The 23,020-nt window shown below is 37.6% G+C and overlaps 1 protein-coding gene across 4 annotated transcripts in view; it reads right to left on the bottom strand.

The window, feature by feature from the left end:
• dcaf17 (DDB1 and CUL4 associated factor 17) overlaps positions 1-23,020 on the bottom strand; it is a 38,370-nt gene that overhangs the window by 12,602 nt on the left and 2,748 nt on the right. The window contains exons 2-13 of one of the 4 annotated variants that reach the window (XM_062964545.1): positions 22,631-22,848; positions 20,575-20,760; positions 19,355-19,458; positions 17,666-17,756; positions 13,542-13,678; positions 12,326-12,404; positions 11,259-11,348; positions 10,638-10,745; positions 9,055-9,160; positions 6,876-7,018; positions 1,531-1,640; positions 182-269 (exon numbers count right to left, since the gene is read on the bottom strand). In XM_062964545.1, the coding sequence (XP_062820615.1) occupies positions 182-269; positions 1,531-1,640; positions 6,876-7,018; positions 9,055-9,160; positions 10,638-10,745; positions 11,259-11,348; positions 12,326-12,404; positions 13,542-13,678; positions 17,666-17,756; positions 19,355-19,458; positions 20,575-20,760; positions 22,631-22,804 (1,416 nt within the window). In that variant the 5' untranslated portion in view covers positions 22,805-22,848. The remainder of the gene's footprint in view (positions 1-181; positions 270-1,530; positions 1,641-6,875; positions 7,019-9,054; positions 9,161-10,637; positions 10,746-11,258; positions 11,349-12,325; positions 12,405-13,541; positions 13,679-17,665; positions 17,757-19,354; positions 19,459-20,574; positions 20,761-22,630; positions 22,849-23,020) is intronic. The other 3 variants (XM_008118870.3, XM_008118871.3, XM_062964565.1) reach the window with 3 other exon arrangements.

Below are 23,020 nucleotides of genomic sequence, written 5' to 3'. Positions count from 1 at the left end.
CTATAACAGAGAACTAATTTATGTAAGTCTACAAATTATGAAGAGGCACCTGTTCACTGACAATAATGTATCTCAGACAATTTCCTCTCAGTTCAGTTCTGGGTTAGTTCTTCTATAACATACAGAACACACAAAAATAAAAAGGTAGAATTTTGATACATTTTTCTTGTTATAGACTCACATTATTTTCCCTGCTGGCTTGTATGATGAAATCTTCTGTAACTTTCTGCAGTTCTGTATTCCCTTCCACTTCTTTCAGCTTCAAAACTCTGTTGGGAAAAAAGAAAACTAAGGAGAATTTCATTCCAAAGAAGTTACAATATAGAAACACATTTTCACCCAGACGTAAGTTATGCAGTCATTGTGAGAAATGTAGATTTAAATTGCTTGAAGGAACAACTGAATTACAAAGCCAGCCAGATGACACAATGCTGCAAATAAGTAAATTTTAAGCATCCTTTCAAATGAGCACTGGACCCAAGACTCTATCATATGCTTTGTCCATTTCCAGCTAGATTTGACTTGGTTGACTGCAAAATTTTACCTCTTCTCCCAAATGATTTGGATAGTTGACAATATTTTTAGATGTAAGGAAGGGGTGATGGGCTTCAGTCTGTTGCATACAGGACAAGTTTTGCTGGAATGATTAGGTAGCAAATTTTGCAAAAGATGATTCTGCTTAAGATCCTGGAGATTTGCTATCAGGCAACAAGATAATACCAAGCAATAAGTAGTCTGACCTGGCATAAGGATGCTTCCAATCTTCTTTTCAGTTATGGTCTATAACAAGGATAGGAATCTATGCAACTTACAAAGTCATTTGTATGGGTTCAGTGTCCTTTCCAGATCCACACAGCAGAAAAAGGCAAATTGCTGTTCCTTGTTGAGCAACAATTTTCTTTTGAAACAAGGTGCAACTCTCCCCTCTCAACACAATTAGGAAATCAAAGTTACCATTTTATAGAAAATTAGAAGATTGTTATTCTCATGTCTTGCAGAATCAAAGAAAACCCTAATAGATTGGTTTTACAAATCCATCTAGCATTCTCTATCAAAAAATAGTGTGAAAGCAGAAGCTCCCCTTCTTGTGTATGCCCTCAGTATCTGGTGGTCACAAGGACATTGCTTTTGTAAACTGAGGTTCCATTTAGCTACTGAGGCTATAGGGCAGTGGTTCTCAACCTGTGGGTCCCCAGGCCTACAACTCCCAGAAATCCCAGCCAGTTTACCAGCTGTCAGGATTTCTGGGAGCTGAAGTCCCAAATATCTGGGAACCCACAGGTTGAATACCATTGTTATAGAGCTATCTGCCATGGATTTATCTATTGACCCTTTTTGAAAGGCATCAGCAAAAACAAAAAAAAAGAAAGAAAGAAAGAAAGAAAGAAAGAAAGAAAGAAAGAAAGAAAGAAAGAAAGAAAGAAAAGGGGAATCTTGTTCAAAAACATAATTTCTTAGTAATTTCTTGGTAAGGGCTGGATGATTGTTTTGTCACAGCTTAGCACTGGCAATTTTTTAGCAAACACCTACTTAATCAAATTTGGTCCCACGTGTAGTATCCTTCCAGAACTGTCTGGGTGGAAAGTTATCCAGTCAGGTTCCAATGAGCAACATTTCATTTCCTGTACACCATTCTTTGCCTGAAATAATGGAACAGAAGGTTCGGGATATCTGGAACAAACACTGAACAGAACACATAACATGTTAGCAATACAAAATTCTGACATGATGTTTGTATCCTGATTGTTCACCTAGGAGATCTGATCATTCATTCACTACAAATGGGCTAAATCCAGTATATCTTGTGGCAGGAAATTACCATGTGATTCAAGTGGGTCTTTAGCAACTGACCTTGGTTGCACTGAAAAGGGCTCTTTGTGGTGCTGTATTAAATATTGGTATGTTTAAAATTGTGCTTTCAGTCCCTTTTATGATGGAAAGGTGGGACATAGATAAATCACAGTATTATTCATTATCTTATACAAGGAACTATCTTGGTTACTTGAAGATATGTGATTTAATTTGGGCAGATAAATCCCCTACTGATGTAGATCATAAGCATTACACAAACCATTATGATCATTGTTGTTGTGGCCAATTTATCTCCCAGTGGTGATAAGTTCAGTGAGGACTGTCTCCATAGTTAAGCTGTTATTCAGATATCTAGTCTGTTGTGGAGGTTACACTCAAAGCCAGGGGTCCCCAAACGAATTCCCATGGGCCAGATGCAGCCCTCCAAGTTTATTTACCTGGCCCCTGTCCTAAACTTTAGACTTAGGATTGACCTAAGTCTAAAACGACTTGAAGGCACACAACAACATCCATTTCATCATAATCTGGCCCCCCACAGTCTGAGGGACTGTGAACCGGCCCTCCACTTAAAAAGTTTGAGGACTCCTTCTCAAACCCTCCCCATGGACAACCTCCAGGGCTGTCCCTCATGCCCATTTTTATTGATCAGTATAAATTGGCCAATAATCACCAGTAAAACATGTCATGCTATTCTGGTTCCTCTGGGCCAGTCTGAAGCACCGGAAAGCTTTTTTGCCCAGGGCCTAAACCAGAAAGAAACAGAAGTGACATCCAATAGTCTTCTGAAACACAATTCCATGATAACCTTAACAATGTATTTTTTCCATTTTAATCTATATTTCCTACTTCTAGGGCATAGTGTGATTTAGAACGCAAAGATGCTATTTCTCACCTAGTGAGAAATGTAATTTGGATTGTTTGTAACAACAAAAAGGATGAGCTAGAAGTGGAAAAGAAACGTTTGGAGCTAAAAGGCATGTAACACTTTTTGATACAGCATAATTGGAAAAGAAGAACTAAGACAAGAAATAGAAATCAAAACAACTTTCCAAGCAAAATATTTAGGAATAAACATAACAATGAATAACAAGGATCTTTATAAAAATAACTAGGAAAAAATCTGATTTTTAAAAAAATACTTGAAAAAATTGATGGATTTGGAGATCTCTCTCCAAGGATGGATAGCTGCAATAAAAATGAACATTCTACCCAGACTATTCTTCTTGTTCCAGAATATACCAATTGATATCAAGGGAAAATAATTTACTGAATTTATAAGATTTATTTGGAGAGAGAAGAGACCTAGAATAAAGATGAAAAATCTTCAAGATGCTATCAAAGAAGAGGACTGGCCCTCTTAAACCTAAAATTATATAGAGAAGCAGCTATATTGAACTGGCTAAAAGAATGAATCCATCTTGACAATCAAAGCCTCATACCTCTTGAAGGAGAAGGTTTAACATTTGGCTTACATGCATACTTAATTTATGGAAAAGTGGCAGAAGATTCACACTTTAACAAACACCCAATTAGGAAAATCCTGATGAAAACTTGGAACATGCATAAAAGAAAATTTCATACAAAGATACCACAATGGACTTCAATTCAGAAAACCTTCAAGCAAAGGACATGTTCTAAGGGTAGCAAAAGATGGCTAACATATACTCAAGAAAATATGAGGCAACCTCCAACTGAAAACAAGTACAGAATTTGTTTGATTATGCACAAATACTTCATCAATACCAAAAGGATGCACTGATAGGATTTGAAGAAGAAAAAACTGTTCTTGACAAGATACTGCAATTAAGAAATAAACAAGTATTTAAGCTCTACAATCTCCTGCTAAAATTACACACAGAAGACAAATATGTCAAGGAATGGATGATAAAATGGGCCAAAAATATTGGCCGTTCGATCAGCTTAGATGAATGGGAACACCTCTGGAGAGGAAAAATTAAAATATTCAGAAACTATTCACTTCTGGAAATTTACTACATAATGTTTTATCAATCCTATATGACACCTATCAAAATAGCCAAAATACAGCCACAATTGAAAAATACTTGTTGGAAATGCAAACAAGCAACAGGATCGTTTTTCCATATGTGGTGGTCCTGCAAAAAGGCAAACAAACTTTTGGATTGAGAGCCATAAAACTATTGAAAAAGTACTAAATCTTAAAATACTTATGAACCCAGAGGCATTCCTACTAAGAATAACAGACAGATCACTTTAGAAGACACATGACAAATTCCTCACTCTGATGACAACATATGTGAGAATCGTTTATGTGTGGGCTTGGAAATTGGAGGAAACACCAGATGTGGAGGAATTGTGAAAGTGGCAGAGGTGGTTGAGATTGACATTCTGACAGGATACCTTCAGTCAAAAGACGCTTCGGAGTTTGCGAAGGACTGGGAACCCTTTAAAAAGTTTCTAGAAGGAAACACAATTTCAGTATGGGGATTTCATGTTTAAAATGGAAAGTTTGACTATTATAAAATTTATATTTCCAACATATTGTTTAATATCCTCTTGAATAAGAACATGATGAAGAATGCTTTGGGATTATTTGGTGTGACTTTTTTTCCCCATAGCATACATATTTCTGCACTTCTCAGGGAAAGTAGAAATAAATGTTTTAAAATTAAGATGAATGTTAAGAAGTAACATCTGAGAAATGTAATTATGAGAAACATCAGATATGGCATTCTTTGTTATAGCATTTCAATGAAATGATAAATCAGTTAGTGTTTTTCATTAATAAAAAAAAATAAAAAAGAATGCTCTCATTATAATGAAAAATATTATTAATACCCTAAATGAGAGAGTGGAGTACAGGAAATCCCCATGTTACAAACAAGAAGGGTCTGTAGGTTTGTTCTTAAGCTGAATTTGTTTGTAAATCGAAACTGTTGTGACTGCGCCTTCGGGGATTATGGTTGATGGGGATGGAATTCGAAGAGGAAGAAAAAACCCTCGTGATGAGGGTTCACTGGAGGAGTTGCGCAGGAAGCGACTTAGAGAGCTATATGGGGGATCTTCTGAGGAAGATTCAGATGGGGAAATGGATGCTGAGGAACAGGTGGTGGCTGGGGAAGCGGGCACTGAATGGGCACAGCCACTGGAGATGTCTGGGGATTTGGGGTCTATGGATACTTCTGAACCTGGGGTTTCTGCAGGAGCTGATCCCAATTGGGATGCTTGGAGAAGGGAGGATGGTTCTTTAAGTGTTCATGGGGCTAAGTGTGGGCAGGATGATTGGGACTCCGACGAATTGCTAGGTACTCCAGATCCACGAGCTCTAGCTGTGTGGAGCTCAGACTCTGAGTAGATTTGGGACACCTGGTGTTTGGGTGTGAGTGTTTGGTCACCCAGGAGGAAGGGGAATAAAATGGGAATGTTTGGCCACTGCACTTTGCATGTGGCAAGGTGTTGCTGAGGCGCCATTGGGATCTCTGTGTTTCCATGAAGACTGGACTTGGACTATGATTTGAATCTGCTGTTATCACCTAGCTTGGCTCTCGCTGTGTCTTATTGTGGACCTGTTTTGGATGACTGCACCCTCTTCAGACCTTGGATCGGAATTTGACCTTGCTACTGCCTTCGCCCTGTGATTGATGACTACTATCGGCTTTTGACTCCTGGCTTGCTCTTTGGACACCGCTGTTATCTCCTGACCTGACCTTGGAATCCCGGACGACGTCTTTTCACCATCCTTTTGGAGCCTTCGGCTTTATCCACATTGTGGAAGCAGTCTACTGCATTCTTAGTTTGTTTGTTTGTTTCCTGACCAATTTGGTGTTTTCTTTTGGGAACTGTTCCTTTGAAAACTACAGAGCCGGCTGGCAGGGCTTGGACTCAGAAAGTGCAGTTTGCACTAAGTTTGTTTAGCTTTGTTTTTACCTGCTTGTGTTGCTGAATTATATTTTGTTTGAACTGCTCTTGAAGCAATGATAGTGAAGTGTTTCAAGTTTTTTTCTGTGTTAACATTACTTTTTGGCTTATCTGCTGAATAAACTCTATTTTTGTTCGCTAATTGGCGTCTGACTCTTGACAGAAACAGGTACATTTTTAAGTGTAACTCCAGCTACACACACACACACACATAAATTATATATATATATATATATATATATACACACACACACACACACACACACACACAGGGTGTCCATAAAGTCTCTTTACCATTTGGTCTCTTTACCATTTAAATGGTAAAGAGGCTTTATGGACACCCTGTTTATTAGTTTTGGATAGCATAGAGAAGGGTTAACATCCTTGTGGTGTTTGTTTTGCAGTCTGTGTCCCTGTTCAAAAGATTTCACCTCACTTTCCATCCATGCTATCATTGGATTTAGAAAATGGTGACTTGTTGTGGAAACCAAGGTTGATGATAAAGCTTTAGTTGAGAAACCTAATAACTCTTTCAGGAGTGACTTCCCCTTCCGAGAGGTAGATTTCTCTAACTTCCTGTTGTCTCACCTCTCTTCTTAACTATGAGTAGTTTGTAAGTCAAATTTTTATAACTCTGGGACTGCTTGTACTGGTTTGAGTGCTGGATTACAACTCCGTAGAATTCAAATTCTCATTCGGCCACTGAAACCCACTGGGTGACCTTGGGGAAGTCAGAATTTCTCTGCTAAAGAAGGCAATGGCAAACCCAGTCTGAACAAATGTTAGCAAGGAACGTTGCTCTATTCTGTGACAGAGGCATCATAAATCAGAAATGAATTGAGGACATACAACATTAATTCTAAATATACTGCCATAAAACATTTATCCTTCCAATGGCAAAGCTTCCATATGTGAGCATGGGAACAGATATTTTGCCCTCTTAATAGATTATCCATCTCATACCCAAGTCTGCCATTATTAGAATGCAATCTGGACACTGTTTAGGGCTTTGTTTTACACACATAGAGACAGGGGAATTTAATACTAAAAGTCATCTATACCAACTATCTGAGGAAATGGATAATCAGGGAAACACATGTGGAAAACCAGTTTTGATTCTCCTGTCTTTCATAAGGCAGGTGTGTAAAATCCTGTGAAACTATTACCAAAGTGTGGTCTTTCAGAGAACAAACATGGAAGATTCCTTTTTGACTTTTCTTGTTAGGAGTGATGATGTAATGCCAGGGGAATCCTCCAATCTGAAATGTGCTCTCCAGGGAAGACACCTCAAAAAGCAGGTCAGGAGCACCTGTGGATAGCATGGGATGTTAAGAATCCTACTGAGAGGACCAGCTTTATCATTCCATATGTTTCTGGGTAAAACCTTAAAAGACTGAGCACACACAGAGTGCTTAGAGTCTGTATAGTCAACCCTCCACATTAAAGGATTTGATTCAAAATGTTCTCTCTAGGAATCTCTAGATCCTCCAGTGTAATGCTATGATCAGCTACCTCCATTTATAGTGGAGGACCTAGAGATTTCTCAACAGAACATGTCTTTAGGACTCTGTAAGGAGGGCATAGGCAAACATCAGTTCTCCAGGTGTTTTGGACTTCAACTCCCAGAAATCCCAGCCAGTTTACCGGCTGTTAGGAATTATGTCAGTTCACGTCCAAAACACCTGGAGGGCCAAAATCTGCCTACTGTTACTCTAAGGCCCCAATGCCATTTTGTGATCAGCTTCCAGCTGTGATAGACAACCTAGATTTCTCGGGTTAAAAATAGCTATTTTTCTAATGGTTTTTCATGTGCCCCTAATCCCAGCAAATTTTAGAAGGTTGACTGTAGTCAGGATCAAACGTGGGCACCCCACTAACAAAATTGCTTCTATCAGGCAAACATGAAGGGACAGCCCCCACTCCAAAATGTATTAGGGGGTATTCGGTGACCATTATAGAAGAGTAGTCACCTTTCTTCAAAAACAGCTTGTCTACAGATGTGCACAGATAAAGATGTGCAAACGGAAGATATGGGGCACATTTACTGCAAAGTCACTAGGTGATTTACAGTAGATTTGCTCATGTTTCAGTAAGACAACAGATTAAAATGGTTAATAGTTAACATTGTAAAAAGGCTCTCTACTAAATTAGGTTCCTGGAATCTTTGATCTGTTGTCCCAATTTATGGCTCACAAAGTGTAATAGACAAACTGTCTTTGTCTAAAGATGCCATTTGCTATTTGGGCCCTCATTGTTCTGGATCTGACAAATGGACATTGCCACAATCTTCACGCTACCAAGACATTACCAAGTGGGCTTTTTACATTGTAGACATATCTTGGTCATATATTCACAATATTTTTTATTAGTTTATGTTTATTAGCTGCCAAAACTGGCATTATTTTTAATGGGAATATAAAACAAAATGAAAATCAGATAATGACCTAAATATTAGCCAGGCAGCCTTAGGATGGATAAGAATCATGTGGTCCCGTCATTTAAATTCCTGTATAAATCTTTCCCAGACTCGCCTTCTTTAAGACTAACTATGGAACAATTCTATCCCCAGATTATTTGCCTAAGTGTCGTTTGACCAGGATTTATTTGGTCAACATTAGTACTCTCACCAACAGTGCATGTTTTATATACAGTGTGATTTTAAATTGACATTTTATTGGGTGATTTTTAATGCTGTACCCCTTGACAAAAGACATACATATGGGACGGGATAGCAGTCTCAAATATATATATATACAGTAGAGTCTCACTTATCCAACATTCGCTTATCCAACGTTCTGGATTATCCAACACATTTTTATAGTCAATGTTTTCAAATATCATGATATTTTGGTGCTAAATTCGTAAATACAGTAATTATAACATAGCATTACTGCGTATTGAACTACTTTTTCTGTCAAATTTGTTGTATAACATGATGTTTTGGTGCTTAATTTGTAAAATCATAACCTAATTTGATGTGTAATAGGCTTTTCCTTAATCCCTCCTTATTATCCAACATATTCGCTTATCCAACGTTCTGCCGGCCCGTTTATGTTGGATAAGTGAGATTCTACTGTATGCGTATGTGTGTGTGTGCTGAAATCCTTTACTAACTTAATACGAAATAGAACCCATCAAACTGAACGAGGCTTACTCATGGGTAGATATATATAAATAGAAGCAATATTGTGATTACATGAAAAGACTTATGGAATACATATTTTAAACAAAACAAAACAGAGCAGAATGATTAGGAAAGAACACATATTATAAAATCAGTGTTACTGAGAGAACTAGCATTTTTTATTTCACTGCATTGATACAACTATTAATCTTCATAAATACCTGTTATTTTAATGTTATATGGAATACCAAAAGGGTATTTTCCCACAATCCCAATTTTGCCATTCCAGTTGTATTCCTGTCCCAAGTCCACTCGTTGCAGCATGAACTAAAAACAACACAAATCTGATTAATTATTTGCAACATATATTAAGTTCTGATGGGAAAAGGTTAGCAGTTCACAAGGGTTTAACCCATTGTGAACTAAGTGATACATGAGAGCAACTTACTCCTGGGCAAATGTGTTTATGCCTGTTATTATTCATTATTGTAATTATTATTACCATCGCCTCCGCTTCTTACTTTGTAGTGCATAATAATTAAAAAAAAATATATATGTACTGGATTTCCGGCGAGTGGGAACATCATGCCCTATATTAGTAAATGGGTGTGAACACAGTGGTGTGAACATAGATGCCCTAAACATGTGCATTCATGTCACTGTAATTTAATAATATTTTGGTTCTTGCTGTTCCCATTTTTTCACAGAACCAAATCTTTCTGCAAAGGGTAGGCCCATTGTAATTCAAGCCTTTATTTGAAGTCCACTGTAATTCAAGCCTTTATTAATGCACTAGGCTTGAATCCAAAAGAGTTATGCTGATGAAAAGCCTTTTCTCTCATATTGTTCACTTCGCAAAAAGCGTTGCCTGAGAAAAGTGATCTAAAATCCAGAGAAGATTTCTATTTGAAGGCTACTGGACAAGATTCTGGACAAGATTATTCTGTACAAGTCTCCTCAAGCCTGGCACTTTCTAGACATGTTGGACTACAACTCTCAAGATCATCAACTAGCAGTCAATGACCATCTAGAGGCTACTAGGTTGAGCCATACTGCACTAGTTTGCACTGGGATGGGCAACTATTGGAAAATGGGGGCTGCACCGATCCCTCATGAGACAGAGGGTGGCATTCTCTATTTAATAAATCATGTTTTCATATTAATACAGATAATAATAACATAGGTGAACTAGGGGGCAAAATGTATGATGGTTTTAGGTAATAGTACATAGGCAGAAGCCAGCAAGACCTTCTCCTTCCTTTATTTTCCTGTCTATCCAAATTCCGTTCCAGGGAAATACCTAAACCCTCTTTAGTCAATTTTGGAAAGCACAGAATGTTTGCAGCAAAGGATGGAAATGATTGCTCTCCCAGTTCAATTGGCCAAAGCAGTAAAAAAGACTATATTCTGCCAGTTGTCCTAAACTTCCAGTGGCAGAATAACTTTTCTACAAACAGCAAGATATGCCTCTGCTCTACGCAAAAAAACCCTATGAAATTCATAGCCACCATAAGTCTACAGATAGCGCACGCAGTCACACAAACAACAAATACCCCACTAAAATATTTTCTTTCCTCCTACATGCTTCTGTTGTTTTACTTTATATATGGCTCAGAAACCAAATACATATCAGACACAGGTAGAGCTGCTGGTTATATTAATTCATATCTATCCTTTCTCACAATCATCTCTCCCATTCCTCTGTTGACTCCTCCTTGCCGTCTGTCCAAATACTGTCAATTGTGCTGCCTTAGTATGCCACATGTTGCTGTATCACTACTGCTAAGTAAGACTATTTCCTTACCTGCTCAGAGATAGTTTGAAAGCTATAGAGTCTGACAAGACCCGTACTGTGAGTCACAATCAACATGCTGTCCGACATCGAAGCATCTGTCATGCTGTTCCCAAAGAACTGGTTTAAAAAAAGAGAAAACATTTCATAAGCATAGAGATTAGTAGAAGTCTCTTGCACTTGCTAAAATCTCCACATAGGAGATACATACATTTTCTATACCAAACAGCAACTTGAGGGACAGGGAATTATATTCATCTGAAAAAATGGCAACATGGGGAAGAATTAAGCCTCTCACCTAGTGCCATATTTTCATTCCAGATCTTGCCTACTTTTCCTAACATGGCAATAGAAAGTGACTGGTGCTTGGATGGGGTCACAGTGTTGTTCTTCATGTGCAAAGAATGCATTTATTAATTTTTTTGAGTAGTGTCTATAGCGTATGACAAATGGGTAAAAGTATAACGAAATATCAGATCTTGGCTTTTCTTTGAACAAATGTGACATAACCAGGAGAAAAGGCTATTGAGCTTTCTAATGGGTTACAAGAAGAAAGAATAATTGTATTGATGTATTCTGATCCATATTCTGGTACTACAAGGCAAGAGATAATCACTGAGCAAGGAAACTTACTTTTTTGTCCAGTTCTAGCATTCCAATAAACGAAAGTGGCAGAACTCTGAAGACAGCAAGAACAAAAAGCACAGACTGCTGGACACCTGCCTAGGTAGAAGCATACTATAAATAATTATATATGAGTTTGTGCGGCACGACAAAGAAATACACAAATATGAATTATCTTCTTTCTTGTCCTAAGACACACAGGATACTCCTAGACTGTGGAATGACCCACAGTAAGATATTCTGTCTGAATTTTAGAAAGAATTAAAGATCTATGTCTTCCAGTAGGTATACCCAGTTGATTTTAAACAATGAATTTTAAATAAATACTTTTACAGATATGGATAATTTTGATGTCTAAGGGTTTGTGTTTTAGTTTGATGTCTATGTGAGTGTGTGTTTTTCATTTAAGTGTTTAAGTAGTTCTATGTATTTTAGTTATATATTGTATTTTAATCTATACTGTATCCCATCTCGAGCCATGGAAAAAGGTGAGAAATAAATTAAATAAATAAATAAATTCATGCATATTTACACACATGCATATACACTGTTTTGCATACATAGGCAGAGATCCTGCATCACCTAGCATACTGTAAAAGGTCTAAGGATGGAACTTTAATATAGGTCATCTTTCAAGAGTCTCCCACCGTGACACGCTATTTTGTGATTTGCGAGGTGAGGGGAAATAGAAAAGCAGCTGCCTTTCCTCCTATGTAGACACAGAGCAATAATATCTTTCCTCTTTTTCTACTGAGGTCTCTGCAGGTCATGTCACTGCTCTACATCTGACTATGGGGCATCGCAATGTGATTCTCTGATTCCTCATGCTCTCTACCAACCATGGAATCGTTGTTTGAAGAATAGCAAAAAGAGGAAAAAGACGGGCATAAGATAGACTTGTGCTCGCACATATCACTAACAGGATATTGGATGTTGACATGCTCCTGATCATTTAACAACCTTTCCATACAGAAACCTGTAACAAGTTGGCTCTATTAGAACACTGGTCTAGACAGGCCTTTAATCTGATTCACTAAGTTTTTTTCTTTGAATCTTTTCCTTTCAAGACAACATACCTGCCTTGCAGCCCCTGGATGCTTCTGCTGAATTGACTTAACAACCATGACATCTTGTGGGGTGTCCCAGCTCAGGTATCTATTGAGAGTAAAGAGTAAATTGACCATACAATATATTTCAGGAAAGACTAAACGCCATATTTTTTTAAAGTTCTATATTTTAAAAAACTTCATACTCATTGAACCAGTATCCACAATTTCAGCTACCTACATCCAATGAAATGTGTCCACTCTAAGAATTTTCTAGGTTCTCCGGGAGATTTTGTGATCTGCTTCTTCAGCAAGTTATCACAGAATTAACTTGGGGGATATAGCAACTTCCTAGAAAGAATGCCTCCTAGGGAATTTTCTAGGTCCTCCAGTGACATTCTATATTAACTTCTTGAGGAAGTCATTCATTTCAATAGGGTTCTCTCTCTATTATCCATGGGTTCCTGTTTCCACTGTAAGTTCAGAAACATATCCCTCATAGACATGCGAATTGAACCATATAAATAAAGGTACCTTGCATCTGGAGTGCTGGCTAATGTGTCAAATCCACCAAAGACTGACCAGCCTACTATGAATATCTCTTTCAAATGCCAAGCATAAAGAACCTTTGACATTCCAGATGTTCTACACAACTCCTTACCACTAGCTAAGATGGATACAGCTGATGGGATTTGGTGGTTGAGACAGGAGAAAAGAGAGTGGAATATTTCGTACAAAGCAAAGCCTATTTGTAAGATGGGAAGTGCTAGAGATGCATAAGAGTTCTTTGACCAAGAAAGGATATGATTAAGGCCACCCAGGACCATTTCTTTTGGATTAAAGTAGCTATCAACTCTTGTTGATTCTCTGAATTTTCTATGACCAAGCAGTGGCCTTTCACAATCTGAGAGGCCTTTCACAATCAGGCCAGTGCTAAATACTCTCATGGGAAGTACTTGCAATTCAATGTACTCTAAACTGAAGACATATATAAAATAGGTTGTATGCAAGTCTCTCTGAGTAAAGAAGTAGGAATTATGTGGTCCATGTTTTGAACTTCAGTTCCCAGCGGCCCTCTCCAATATAGCCAAAGCTAAAGAAAACAGGGGGGTGGAGTTTGGTTTGCATTTCAGCAACATCTGAAAGGAAATTGTTAACCACCAGCTGCTCCAGTAAATGGATTCAGGATTTCAGCCAAAAGAAGTAATTTGCTAGTCAAGTGCTCTAGAAAGCCTACCTTTATTACCTGAATTTGCAGTGGGCTGCAAGATAAACTTTTTCAAGTATTTCTCCTGTAGTTGCAGAGAGACGTAAAAGCCAGTTATGAGCTGTCAAAACTGCCAACGAAGGTTTGTAGTCTGATGGATTGGGCAGTACTTCACCCTGCATTGAAAGGATTTAATTACATAAAATATTTCACAATACTGATTCCCACCCACCCCCCACCCCCCACCACAGCATATTGACATGTATGGCGAGTCTACACACTTTGCTCTGGATTCAATAAATGATGGAAGGACCAACAGAAAAGAAATAGCTAGCTCACCAATCTCACATGTTTATTTAACCTAAGAGCAGGGCTCTTTCACATTACACAATTAGAGTGCTATAATTCCACTATGACTGTCACAGTTTCTGGGATTTGCTATTTGGTGAGGCACTAGAACTCCCTGGATGGGACTCTAAATACTCCTTCCTAACCTACTAGTCCCAGGATTCCCTAGAATATTGCTGTGGTAACTGAAACTGAATCATAGCACTTTAAGTGTGAATGAGCTCTAGTCTGGCCTAAAACATCTCAGCTTCAGACCATGTTGATAGCTTGCACCTATACATCAAACAGTAAAAAGCTTGGTTCTCACTGACAGGAATCCTTCTAAGTGCTCTATTCAATAAATTAGCCTTCAAATTCCTATCAGGCCAAGGAACTCTGAGGGTAGTAGTCCAAAACATCTGGAAGGCCTCAGGGTTCCTATCCTTGTACACACAGTATACAGAGATACAATCCCACTCTGCCATACTCTAGCCATCCTGTTACTACAGTGAGCCCTTAGTATTCATTAGGGTTTGGTTCCAAGCACATTCAAGTCCCATTATATACAATGACATTGCAAAATGGTGTCCCCTGTATAGAAGCAAACAAGTGGATATAGCCGAGCTGGAGAAATATCTGGAACAAAATGTAGGCAAGAAATTGAGACACACAGTAAGGAAATGGAGAAACCTATAACACAAGAGAAATTAAGGACACGATAAACAAATTAAGGAAGAGTAAGTTGCCAGGCGAAGACAGTATTCCAGCTGAAATTTATAAAATTTATATAGAATTTCTAGTACCCAAATTTCAGAGGTTGTTCACCAAAATATTGAGGGGGAAACCCATACCAAATTCATGGAAACATACCAGGATAATATTGATACCTAAACCTGGAAAGGATAAATTAATATTAGACTCTTATCGCTTTATTTCTCTAATTAACTAAAACGCAAAAATTTTCATGGCAATTTTGACAAATAGATTAATTTTTTGTTGAGGATTATATTAACCTGGACCAATGTGGGTTTGTTAGGGGAAGACAAATACCTGACTTGGTCCGTAGAGTGATAAATATTATAGAGAGTGCCAAAAACGAGAAAGCTCAGGTAGGCATTATTGCATTGGATATATATAAAGCCTTTGATACAGTGGGTTGGACAGTGTTGAAATCTCTGATTAAAAAATATGGTTTTGGATAGGGTTTCCAACATATATGAGTAATAGAACAAATATATTCAGAAAACAGGGCTAAAGTCATAATTAATGATTTGGGTACTGAATCTTTTAGTATTAAACAAGGAGTAAGGCAGGGTTGTCCTCTTTCTCCTGTACTATTTATTTTAGTTATGGAACTACTAGCCTCTGCGATCAGGAAAGATAAGGAGATACAGGGAATGGAAGTGGGCAACAAAATCAAAATTAGCTTATTTGTAGATGATATGTTTTTGACAGTCAGGAATCCAGATAGAGCACTACATCCGATAACTCTACATTTAAAACAGTTTGGAAAAATAACAGGTCTAATAATTAATTGGAAGAAAACAGAGGTAATGACAATAAACCTGGAGGGAAAGAACAAAGAGAAAATAATGGATCAATTTAGGGTTAAAATTAGAAGCAAAATTAAGTACTTCGGAGTTACAATACCTATTAATTATTCAGAGTTAAAAAAATAAATTTTGATTATTTAGGGAAATCCAAGAATGACTACTGGAATATAAAAAAAATAATCTCTCAAGGTTCGGCAGAATCACCATTTTAAAAATGAAAATATTATATAAATTTAACTTCCTTTGTAATATGTTACCTATTAAATTACCAGAGGTTGATCTTTAAAAATGGGAGAAATTAGTTAATGAATTTTGTAATGGAACTAGAAGATCTAGGCTACCAAGAGGTTTATGGTACATTCCAAAGAAATTAGGGGGATTAGGAATACCAGAACTAAAAACCTATTATGAGACACATATATTAAAGGGAGTGTTTAACCTGCTCTTGGAACCTAAATTAATCTGGCAGGAATTGGAAGGAAAATGTTGGCAAAGAGATTATGGGGAAATGTTTTTCATGTCGATAACTGGCAAAGTAATTAAGGGATGTAGAAACAACCTGGCTAAAGATGTTATGGAGACATGGGCTAAGTTAAAAAAACAAGATATTTCCAGAAGTTTCTCCCTTAGCCCCAATAGTCTTACTGGAAAATTCCCCGGAAGACCTGGGAATTAAACTTAAGAATAAAAAATTAGTGGAGGTGGAAACTGCTCTTTTTTGGAAAGAATGGATACAAAATTCGAGGGGCAAGTTTAACAAGTTAGAACAACAAGGTGTCCTGAATTGGTTTGAGAGGCAATAATTGGAAACCAAGGATTGGTTAGGTAAAAATCCCAGATGTAGAGAGAGGAATAAATATGAAGAATGGCTAAGTAAACTTAAAAAGCAAGAAATATCAGGGGAAGGATTAACTGGGAAAATATACAATGGATTAATAGGGGAAGAAATTGGGCTGAAGCTGTTAGAAAAGTTCTGGGAAGGAGACCTAGGGCCTCTGACAGATCTCGATTGGAAAAGAGTTCTCAAGTAGAGAGTGGTTAAGAATCTGTCAATAAGATTAAAAGAAAATGTATACAAAGTCATAAGGAGATGGTATACCACACCAGTTAAACTACACCAGATAGAGAGGAAACAAAGTAATCTCTGTTGGAGACGTGGCATGCATATTTTCATTTATAGTGGGAATGTCCCCAGTTGAAGTTTTTGGAACAACATATTTATAGAAATCAGTAACATTATAGGATTAAACATCACTCCGGATGCTAGGTTAGCATTATTAATGGACGCCACAGAGTTGAATTTAGAAATGGAAAAGAAAGAATTGGTGATTATTTTACTCACAGTGGCGAGACGTATAATTGCAAGGAATTGGAAGATAGTAACCAATATCACACTGGAAGCATGGTATGGGGAGGTATAGAATGTAGCCTTAAATGATAAATTATCAATGGAAATGAGGGTGTTCAGGGGAGAAACTAATAGATCTGATTTTGATTTATACTGGTCAGTTTTTAATAAATATGTTCTAGAAAGTGAAAAAGGAAAACAATACCTTGTTGGTCAGGAATTTTAGATATGACATTTGTTTAATGGATGACTTATAAATCTTATGGTAAAGGAAATGATACTTGTTCAGGCCTCGGTGGCAGGGTTATGTGTTTGTAAAATGTTAATTGTTTTGAAAATTGTTAATGTATCTAAATAAAAATTAATTAATTAATAAAAATCAAAAAACAGCAAAATGGTGTCCCTCATATAAAATGGCAAAACCATGATTTGCTGTTTTGGAATTTTATTTTTGGAATATTTTGAAGTCATGGATGTTTAAATGCCTGGATCCAGAATCCGTGGATACAGAGGGCCGACGGCACAATATCTTGTGCCAGAAACAGTTTTAACAGTTTCATTTTTTAAATTTACAGAGCATGTATCTGATTTTGCTTTCCAAGCCATCAACTACCTTTCTTTGAGATATTTCATATATATATATTCAGCCTCCATTATCTTGAAAGGAAGGTCACCTAGTGATGGATTTTCTTCCATGTATAGTGTATTTGATCCAGGTTACCAAGAGATTCTTATAAATATGTAAATAACAGAGCAATCCATAAAATATACAGTACTGCTTATTTCAGTCCCAAAAGTTGCTCCTCAGAGACAAGTGCATTTGTTGGGCCTCTAATTAAAAGGTGGAGGGGGGAAATACAATGAAAAGGACACAAGGGAGTCTGACACATGTTCTGCTAAGCAAAATTGTTTTGTTTAAAAAAAAAGAATCTTACCACTGGGCATTCCAATAATAAAACATCCTCTATTTTTTCTGATTTGGGGCATGCTGGCATTTGATAAATTATCCTTGGCTCTGGTGTAATGCTGACAGGTAGAGGGAGAAAAAAGGAGAAATTAAGTGTTTTACTTTCCATTATTCAAAAGAAATATGCACATATTATGCACTATTATTAACAATCATTCCCCAATTTTATGTAGAGGCTTTCAAGTCTTTCTCCCAGCTTTAGTGGCATTGTCGTTTATCCTTATTCAGAACAGAGGGACCTTTCACTTATCTTTTCTTTATCATATCTCCTTCTAGCAAAGGAGTAACTGTCCCTTTTCCCTTTTCCAAAGAGGCCCATGTACATTGTGGCCACTAACCAGATGTTTCCAGGGGGTTTGCCCAACTATTCCAACCTTCAAGGCCTTTTATGGCTGGGGCTGATAATACAGTAGAGTCTCGCTTATCCAAGCTCCGCTTATCCAAGGTTCTGTATTATCCAAGGCAGTTTGCCTTTTAGTAGTCAATGTTTTTGTAGTCAATTTTTCAATAAATTGCGAAATTTTGGTGCTAAATTCATAAATACAGTAATTATTACATACTGAACTGCTTTTTCTATCAATTTGTTGAAAAGCATGATGTTCTGGTGCTTATTTGTATAATCATAACATAATTTGATGTTTAATAGGCTTTTCCTTAATCCCTCCTTATTATCCAACATTTTCACTTATCCGGCCCATTTATGTTGGATAAGTGAGACTCTACTGTAGTTGTAATCCAGAACATCTGCCCAAAATTACCTGCTGGGTTTCCATGGTTGAGTGAGGAACTGAAACATAATCCTCAGAGTTATGACCCTACTTTATGACCCTGTTTTCTGTGGTTTATTCCTATTCCCTTTCACACCCCGAGTTTTTAACCTAGTGTTCATGTGGCCCGCCCTTGGTTTTATTGTTCTTTTGATTTTGCTTAATGTAGTGTATATTATATTTTATTGTATTGTTTAATGTGTTATGATTTGTTGTTCTATTTATATTCTATGATGTTGTATTGTTCTGGGTATGGCCCCATGTAAGCCACCCCGAGTCCCCATTGGGGAGATGGTGGCGGGGTATAAATAAAGTTTATTATTATTATTATTATTATTATTATTATTATTATTATTATTATTATTATTGTTTTTATTATTATTATTATAGCATAATGTTCAAACCACTGCGCCACACTGGCTCTTGTTAATACTTTATAGCCCTGCATTTTATAAAGATTTCTGTGTGGGATAGGCCCCCTGGTGGCGCAGCGGATTAAACCACTGAGCTGCTGAACTTGCTGACTGAAAGGTTGTTGGTTTGAATCCGGGAGGCGGGTTGAACTACTGCAGTTAGGCCCAGCTTCTGCCAACCTAGCAATTTGAAAACATGCAAATGTGAGTAGATCAATAGGTACCTCTCCAGAGGTAATGAAGTCATGCTGGCCACATGACCTAGGAGGTGTCTACGGACAACGCCGGCTCTTTGGCTTAAGAAATGGAGAGGAGCACCAACCCCCAGAGTCGGACATGAATAAACCTAATGTCAGGGGAAACCTTTACATTTACCCACCTTTGTGTGGGATAACTTTCCTGGCAATATTACTTAGGTTTTTGCAAATTTTGGAAGAAAAGTGCATTTCAGATAGAGATTTATGTTTTTATAGCTACCTGCTCAGACAGTAGCGATAATTTTCCAAATAGATCTTTCCACTCTGATAAGTTATTGGAGATGTTGAATGCTTAGTCCAAACATTCCTGAATGTTGTACTTTCCTGAAATAAATCACAGTGACAAAGAAAATCCTATGGATTAGAAATTGAAAATGTTCATAAGCGTTAATCATATGTATTATTTTATTGAAAAGGTAAAAGATATCTTCGTCACAATACTAAAAGTTCCTAGAAATACAGGATCATTTATTTTTATTATTTTATTCTTCTACACAAAAGTAGGATATCAGTGTGAAAAAACTGTTTTGCATACTGAATTCATTTTTTTAAAGTATTTGTATCGAAGGGATTGTTGTCTATATTTTGCATTGCAGATTATGAATAACAGCATGTCTTTCAATAGAAAGTCTAACCAAACAATCATGAATCCATGGTTCTCAACCTCCATCTGTCATACATTTTGGAAGTTCATTATTTTATTATCAATCCATTATCATTAACCTTATTTATATCCTGTTTTTTCCCCAAGATTGGGACTCCAGGCAGCTTATAAATTAAAACGATTACAATATAATTAAAACATATTTTTTTTACCTTACATTAAAACATAATTAAACTATATTGGAACAATTAAACACAAACAAAAAACAGTTAAAGTAAAATCAAATTATCTCAATACAGCTTGTTTCCTTTCCCAGGAGAATAACTGACTAGTAGGCTTGTTCCTTTGGGAATAAAATTCCACAGATCACACAAAACACAGGATGCAATTCTGTGTGCACTTTCTTATTTTGTTACATTTATACACAAAATTTCTGCCCAGAAATGGAAATCAAATAGGGCAGCAATAGTAAAATCAAATGGAAAAAATAAAATTAAAACATAAAGCATTGAAAACTATATTTAAAACATAATTTAAAATTCAAAAAAAAGTGGATCATTTCATGAATTTGCACAGCACTGTCACACAGTGTCCTTGTCAATCTTCTCTGCATAGTTCCAATGTACGTGCTGCGTTTACCTTGCAGTAAATGCCCCTGAATAAAGTGAGGCTTGTTTCTCTGTAACACACATAGGATTGCACCGATGGTGACTCATGACAGAACCGAAATATTGAGTAACTGTGGTCAGGATCTTGTTGAGGACTTATTTATGTGCAAATTGCATAACTCTATGCTATGAGGTAAATACACCCCAATGCTCCCAATCCCCACTTACTGTGAAGCAGCCATTGCAATCAAGAAGATTTGTTCCTCTGTCAGTTGGGCAGCTGCTTGCTGGTGTTCCTAACCCATCTTCCTGTGAGCAATTTCTGGCCAGATAGGCAGAAACAGGGTAATTCTCACAATTCTCCCTTGCATCAGAGGTCATTTGCTTGAGAAATCTGGGGCCACCAGCCAGCTGCTTATAAAGTGAAAGGGACATATTTTAAAGTATACTGAGAAGGGGGTGAGTTTTTGCAAGCATCAACACCAAGGTTGAAGTAAATATATGTGTTAAGGAAAAAACTCATGCTGGTGATCATTATATGCAAATGCTAATTAAGGTCAGTAAGTTTGGTCTACACCTGGTAAAGTATAACTGGGTGTGTTTTAGGATAAACACTGGCTCTCTCCTTTGGGAGTTGGAAAAGTCATGCTCTGTGTTTTGTGATGCATCAAGGACCATATAAGTTTGTTACCTTGTAGGATTTATTTTTAATACAATGCCACAATTTTATGTTTTTGACTCTGCTGAATAAGAGTAAATTTACATTTCCTCTTTCATCTGTGTAAAGCTACTGTGTCTTTGATAGACTATATTCTGCATAAACTGCAATGAAATAGGCCCCTGTAGATCACAGTGGCTGCTGCACGGTAAGTGGGGAGATGAGGACTTCCAACAGATTTACATATACTCCAGCTTCCAACTCTGGTGTTCTAGCAGTCCTACTTCCTGTGGAGGTGGAAGCTGTGGTATGCTCTCACCTCCTTGCTCCTCTGTTCCCTCCCCACTTTTCTGTTCTTATTTCTCATTCCACATCTCTTTCCTAATCCGTCATATCCATCTTCATTCCTCTTCACCTCTGTCTTTTCATCCGTCTTCACCTCTTGTCTTATTCAGGATACTTGTGTCCTCATTGTTTTCTCCATGCTGTACTTTCTTCCTTTCAAATTCCATTCCTATTGCCCGCCCACTCTAGAATATTATCATGTGTTTTCTTATTTCCACACTGCAAGTGCAGATGGGGTCAGAATTTGAAAGGCGAAAATAGGAAAAATATTACTATTACGGTTAGGGTAAACTCACATAATGCAGTTCAATGCAAGACTCATATAATGCAGTTAAATACAAGTTTACACTGACCATATAATACACTTTTTGTCCTCATAATGGGACAGAGCCTGGAAAGAGACTGAGGATCTGAGAAGGAGTGCCACAGCCGCCAACTTGAAGGTTTGTTTTTTTTTCGTGTCAGGAGCAACCGGTGTTGCTTCTGGAGTGAGAGAATTGGCCGTCTGCAAGGACGTTGCCCAGGGGACGCCCGGATGTTTTGATGTTTTTACCATCCTTGTGGGAGGCTCCTCTCATGTCCCCGCATGGAGCTGGAGCTGATAGAGGGAGCTCATCCACACTCTCCCCAGGTGGGATTCGAACCTGGCAGCTTTCAGGTCAGCCACCCAACCTTCAAGTCACTTAGTCCACTACGCCATCTGGGGGCTCCAACTTGAAGGTGGAAGTGGCTGAGTGACGGCCAAAAGTTTCATGTTTTGGATTTCCAAGTAGGGGATTCAGAAAATGGCTTTGGATAAACAGCATCAGCTCTAGTTTCTTAGATAGGTTTATCATGCTTTTTAATGTGCAAGCAGATGGCCACTGGCTATTGGCATGCTTCAAAAACTAGAGCCGATAGGGGGAAACCAGTGCCATTTTTTTGGAACCAGCAGGTCAAATAAATCAAGAAACAGGGCCAGCATTTGAGGTACCAAAATGTGTTCAGGCCAGTGTTATGCATTCACTTCATGGGAAATATATTTGTGTAGGAATTGCAGAAGACTACAAAATGAGGATTTAAAATTTCTTTGCAGAAAAGTTCAAGGGATCTGTAATGCCATGGAAGGAAAAATACAGCTCTCCAGACATGCAACTCCTAACATCCTAACATCCTTCAACACTGTTTTGACTCAAGCTAACAAAGCCATAAACATATAAAATATCCGGAATGCTACCTGCCTTCCAGATGTAATGCCCTGTATTGTGTGGCATAGTAATGGGAGACAACATCAGCTGTTACCTGGCATATGAGCTTCCTCAGGATCCCCATGTTTTTCCTATAAACAAAGCCAGCATCTTTGGTGTAAAATCCCTGTGTTCTTCTCATTAGTAGGAAGCAAATACTGTGGATCCTAAATGCATCAGAGGAGTGGAGCCTTGTCCCAGCAGCCGAGGCAGAGGAATCAGGATCCATTTCGGCGAAACATTGACTTGGATCACAGCGTATTCAGAAAGTGGCTAAACGGATGAAAGCATGCATGATCAGTATCAGCTTAAAAGTCTGTTTACAGAAAAATTAGGCTTCTACAGTACTATGTATATTCATTTAACAAAGATTCGGGTTTGCTCAGCAGGGTCTACAAGCTCTAGCAATCCTGCTTTCTATTACTTGGGTATCGGCTACACAGTG

This window comes from Anolis carolinensis, chromosome 1 (assembly GCF_035594765.1).
Source record: "Anolis carolinensis isolate JA03-04 chromosome 1, rAnoCar3.1.pri, whole genome shotgun sequence".
In the NCBI taxonomy this organism is placed as follows: domain Eukaryota; kingdom Metazoa; phylum Chordata; class Lepidosauria; order Squamata; family Dactyloidae; genus Anolis; species Anolis carolinensis.
This window is presented reverse-complemented; position numbering and strand designations above follow the sequence as displayed.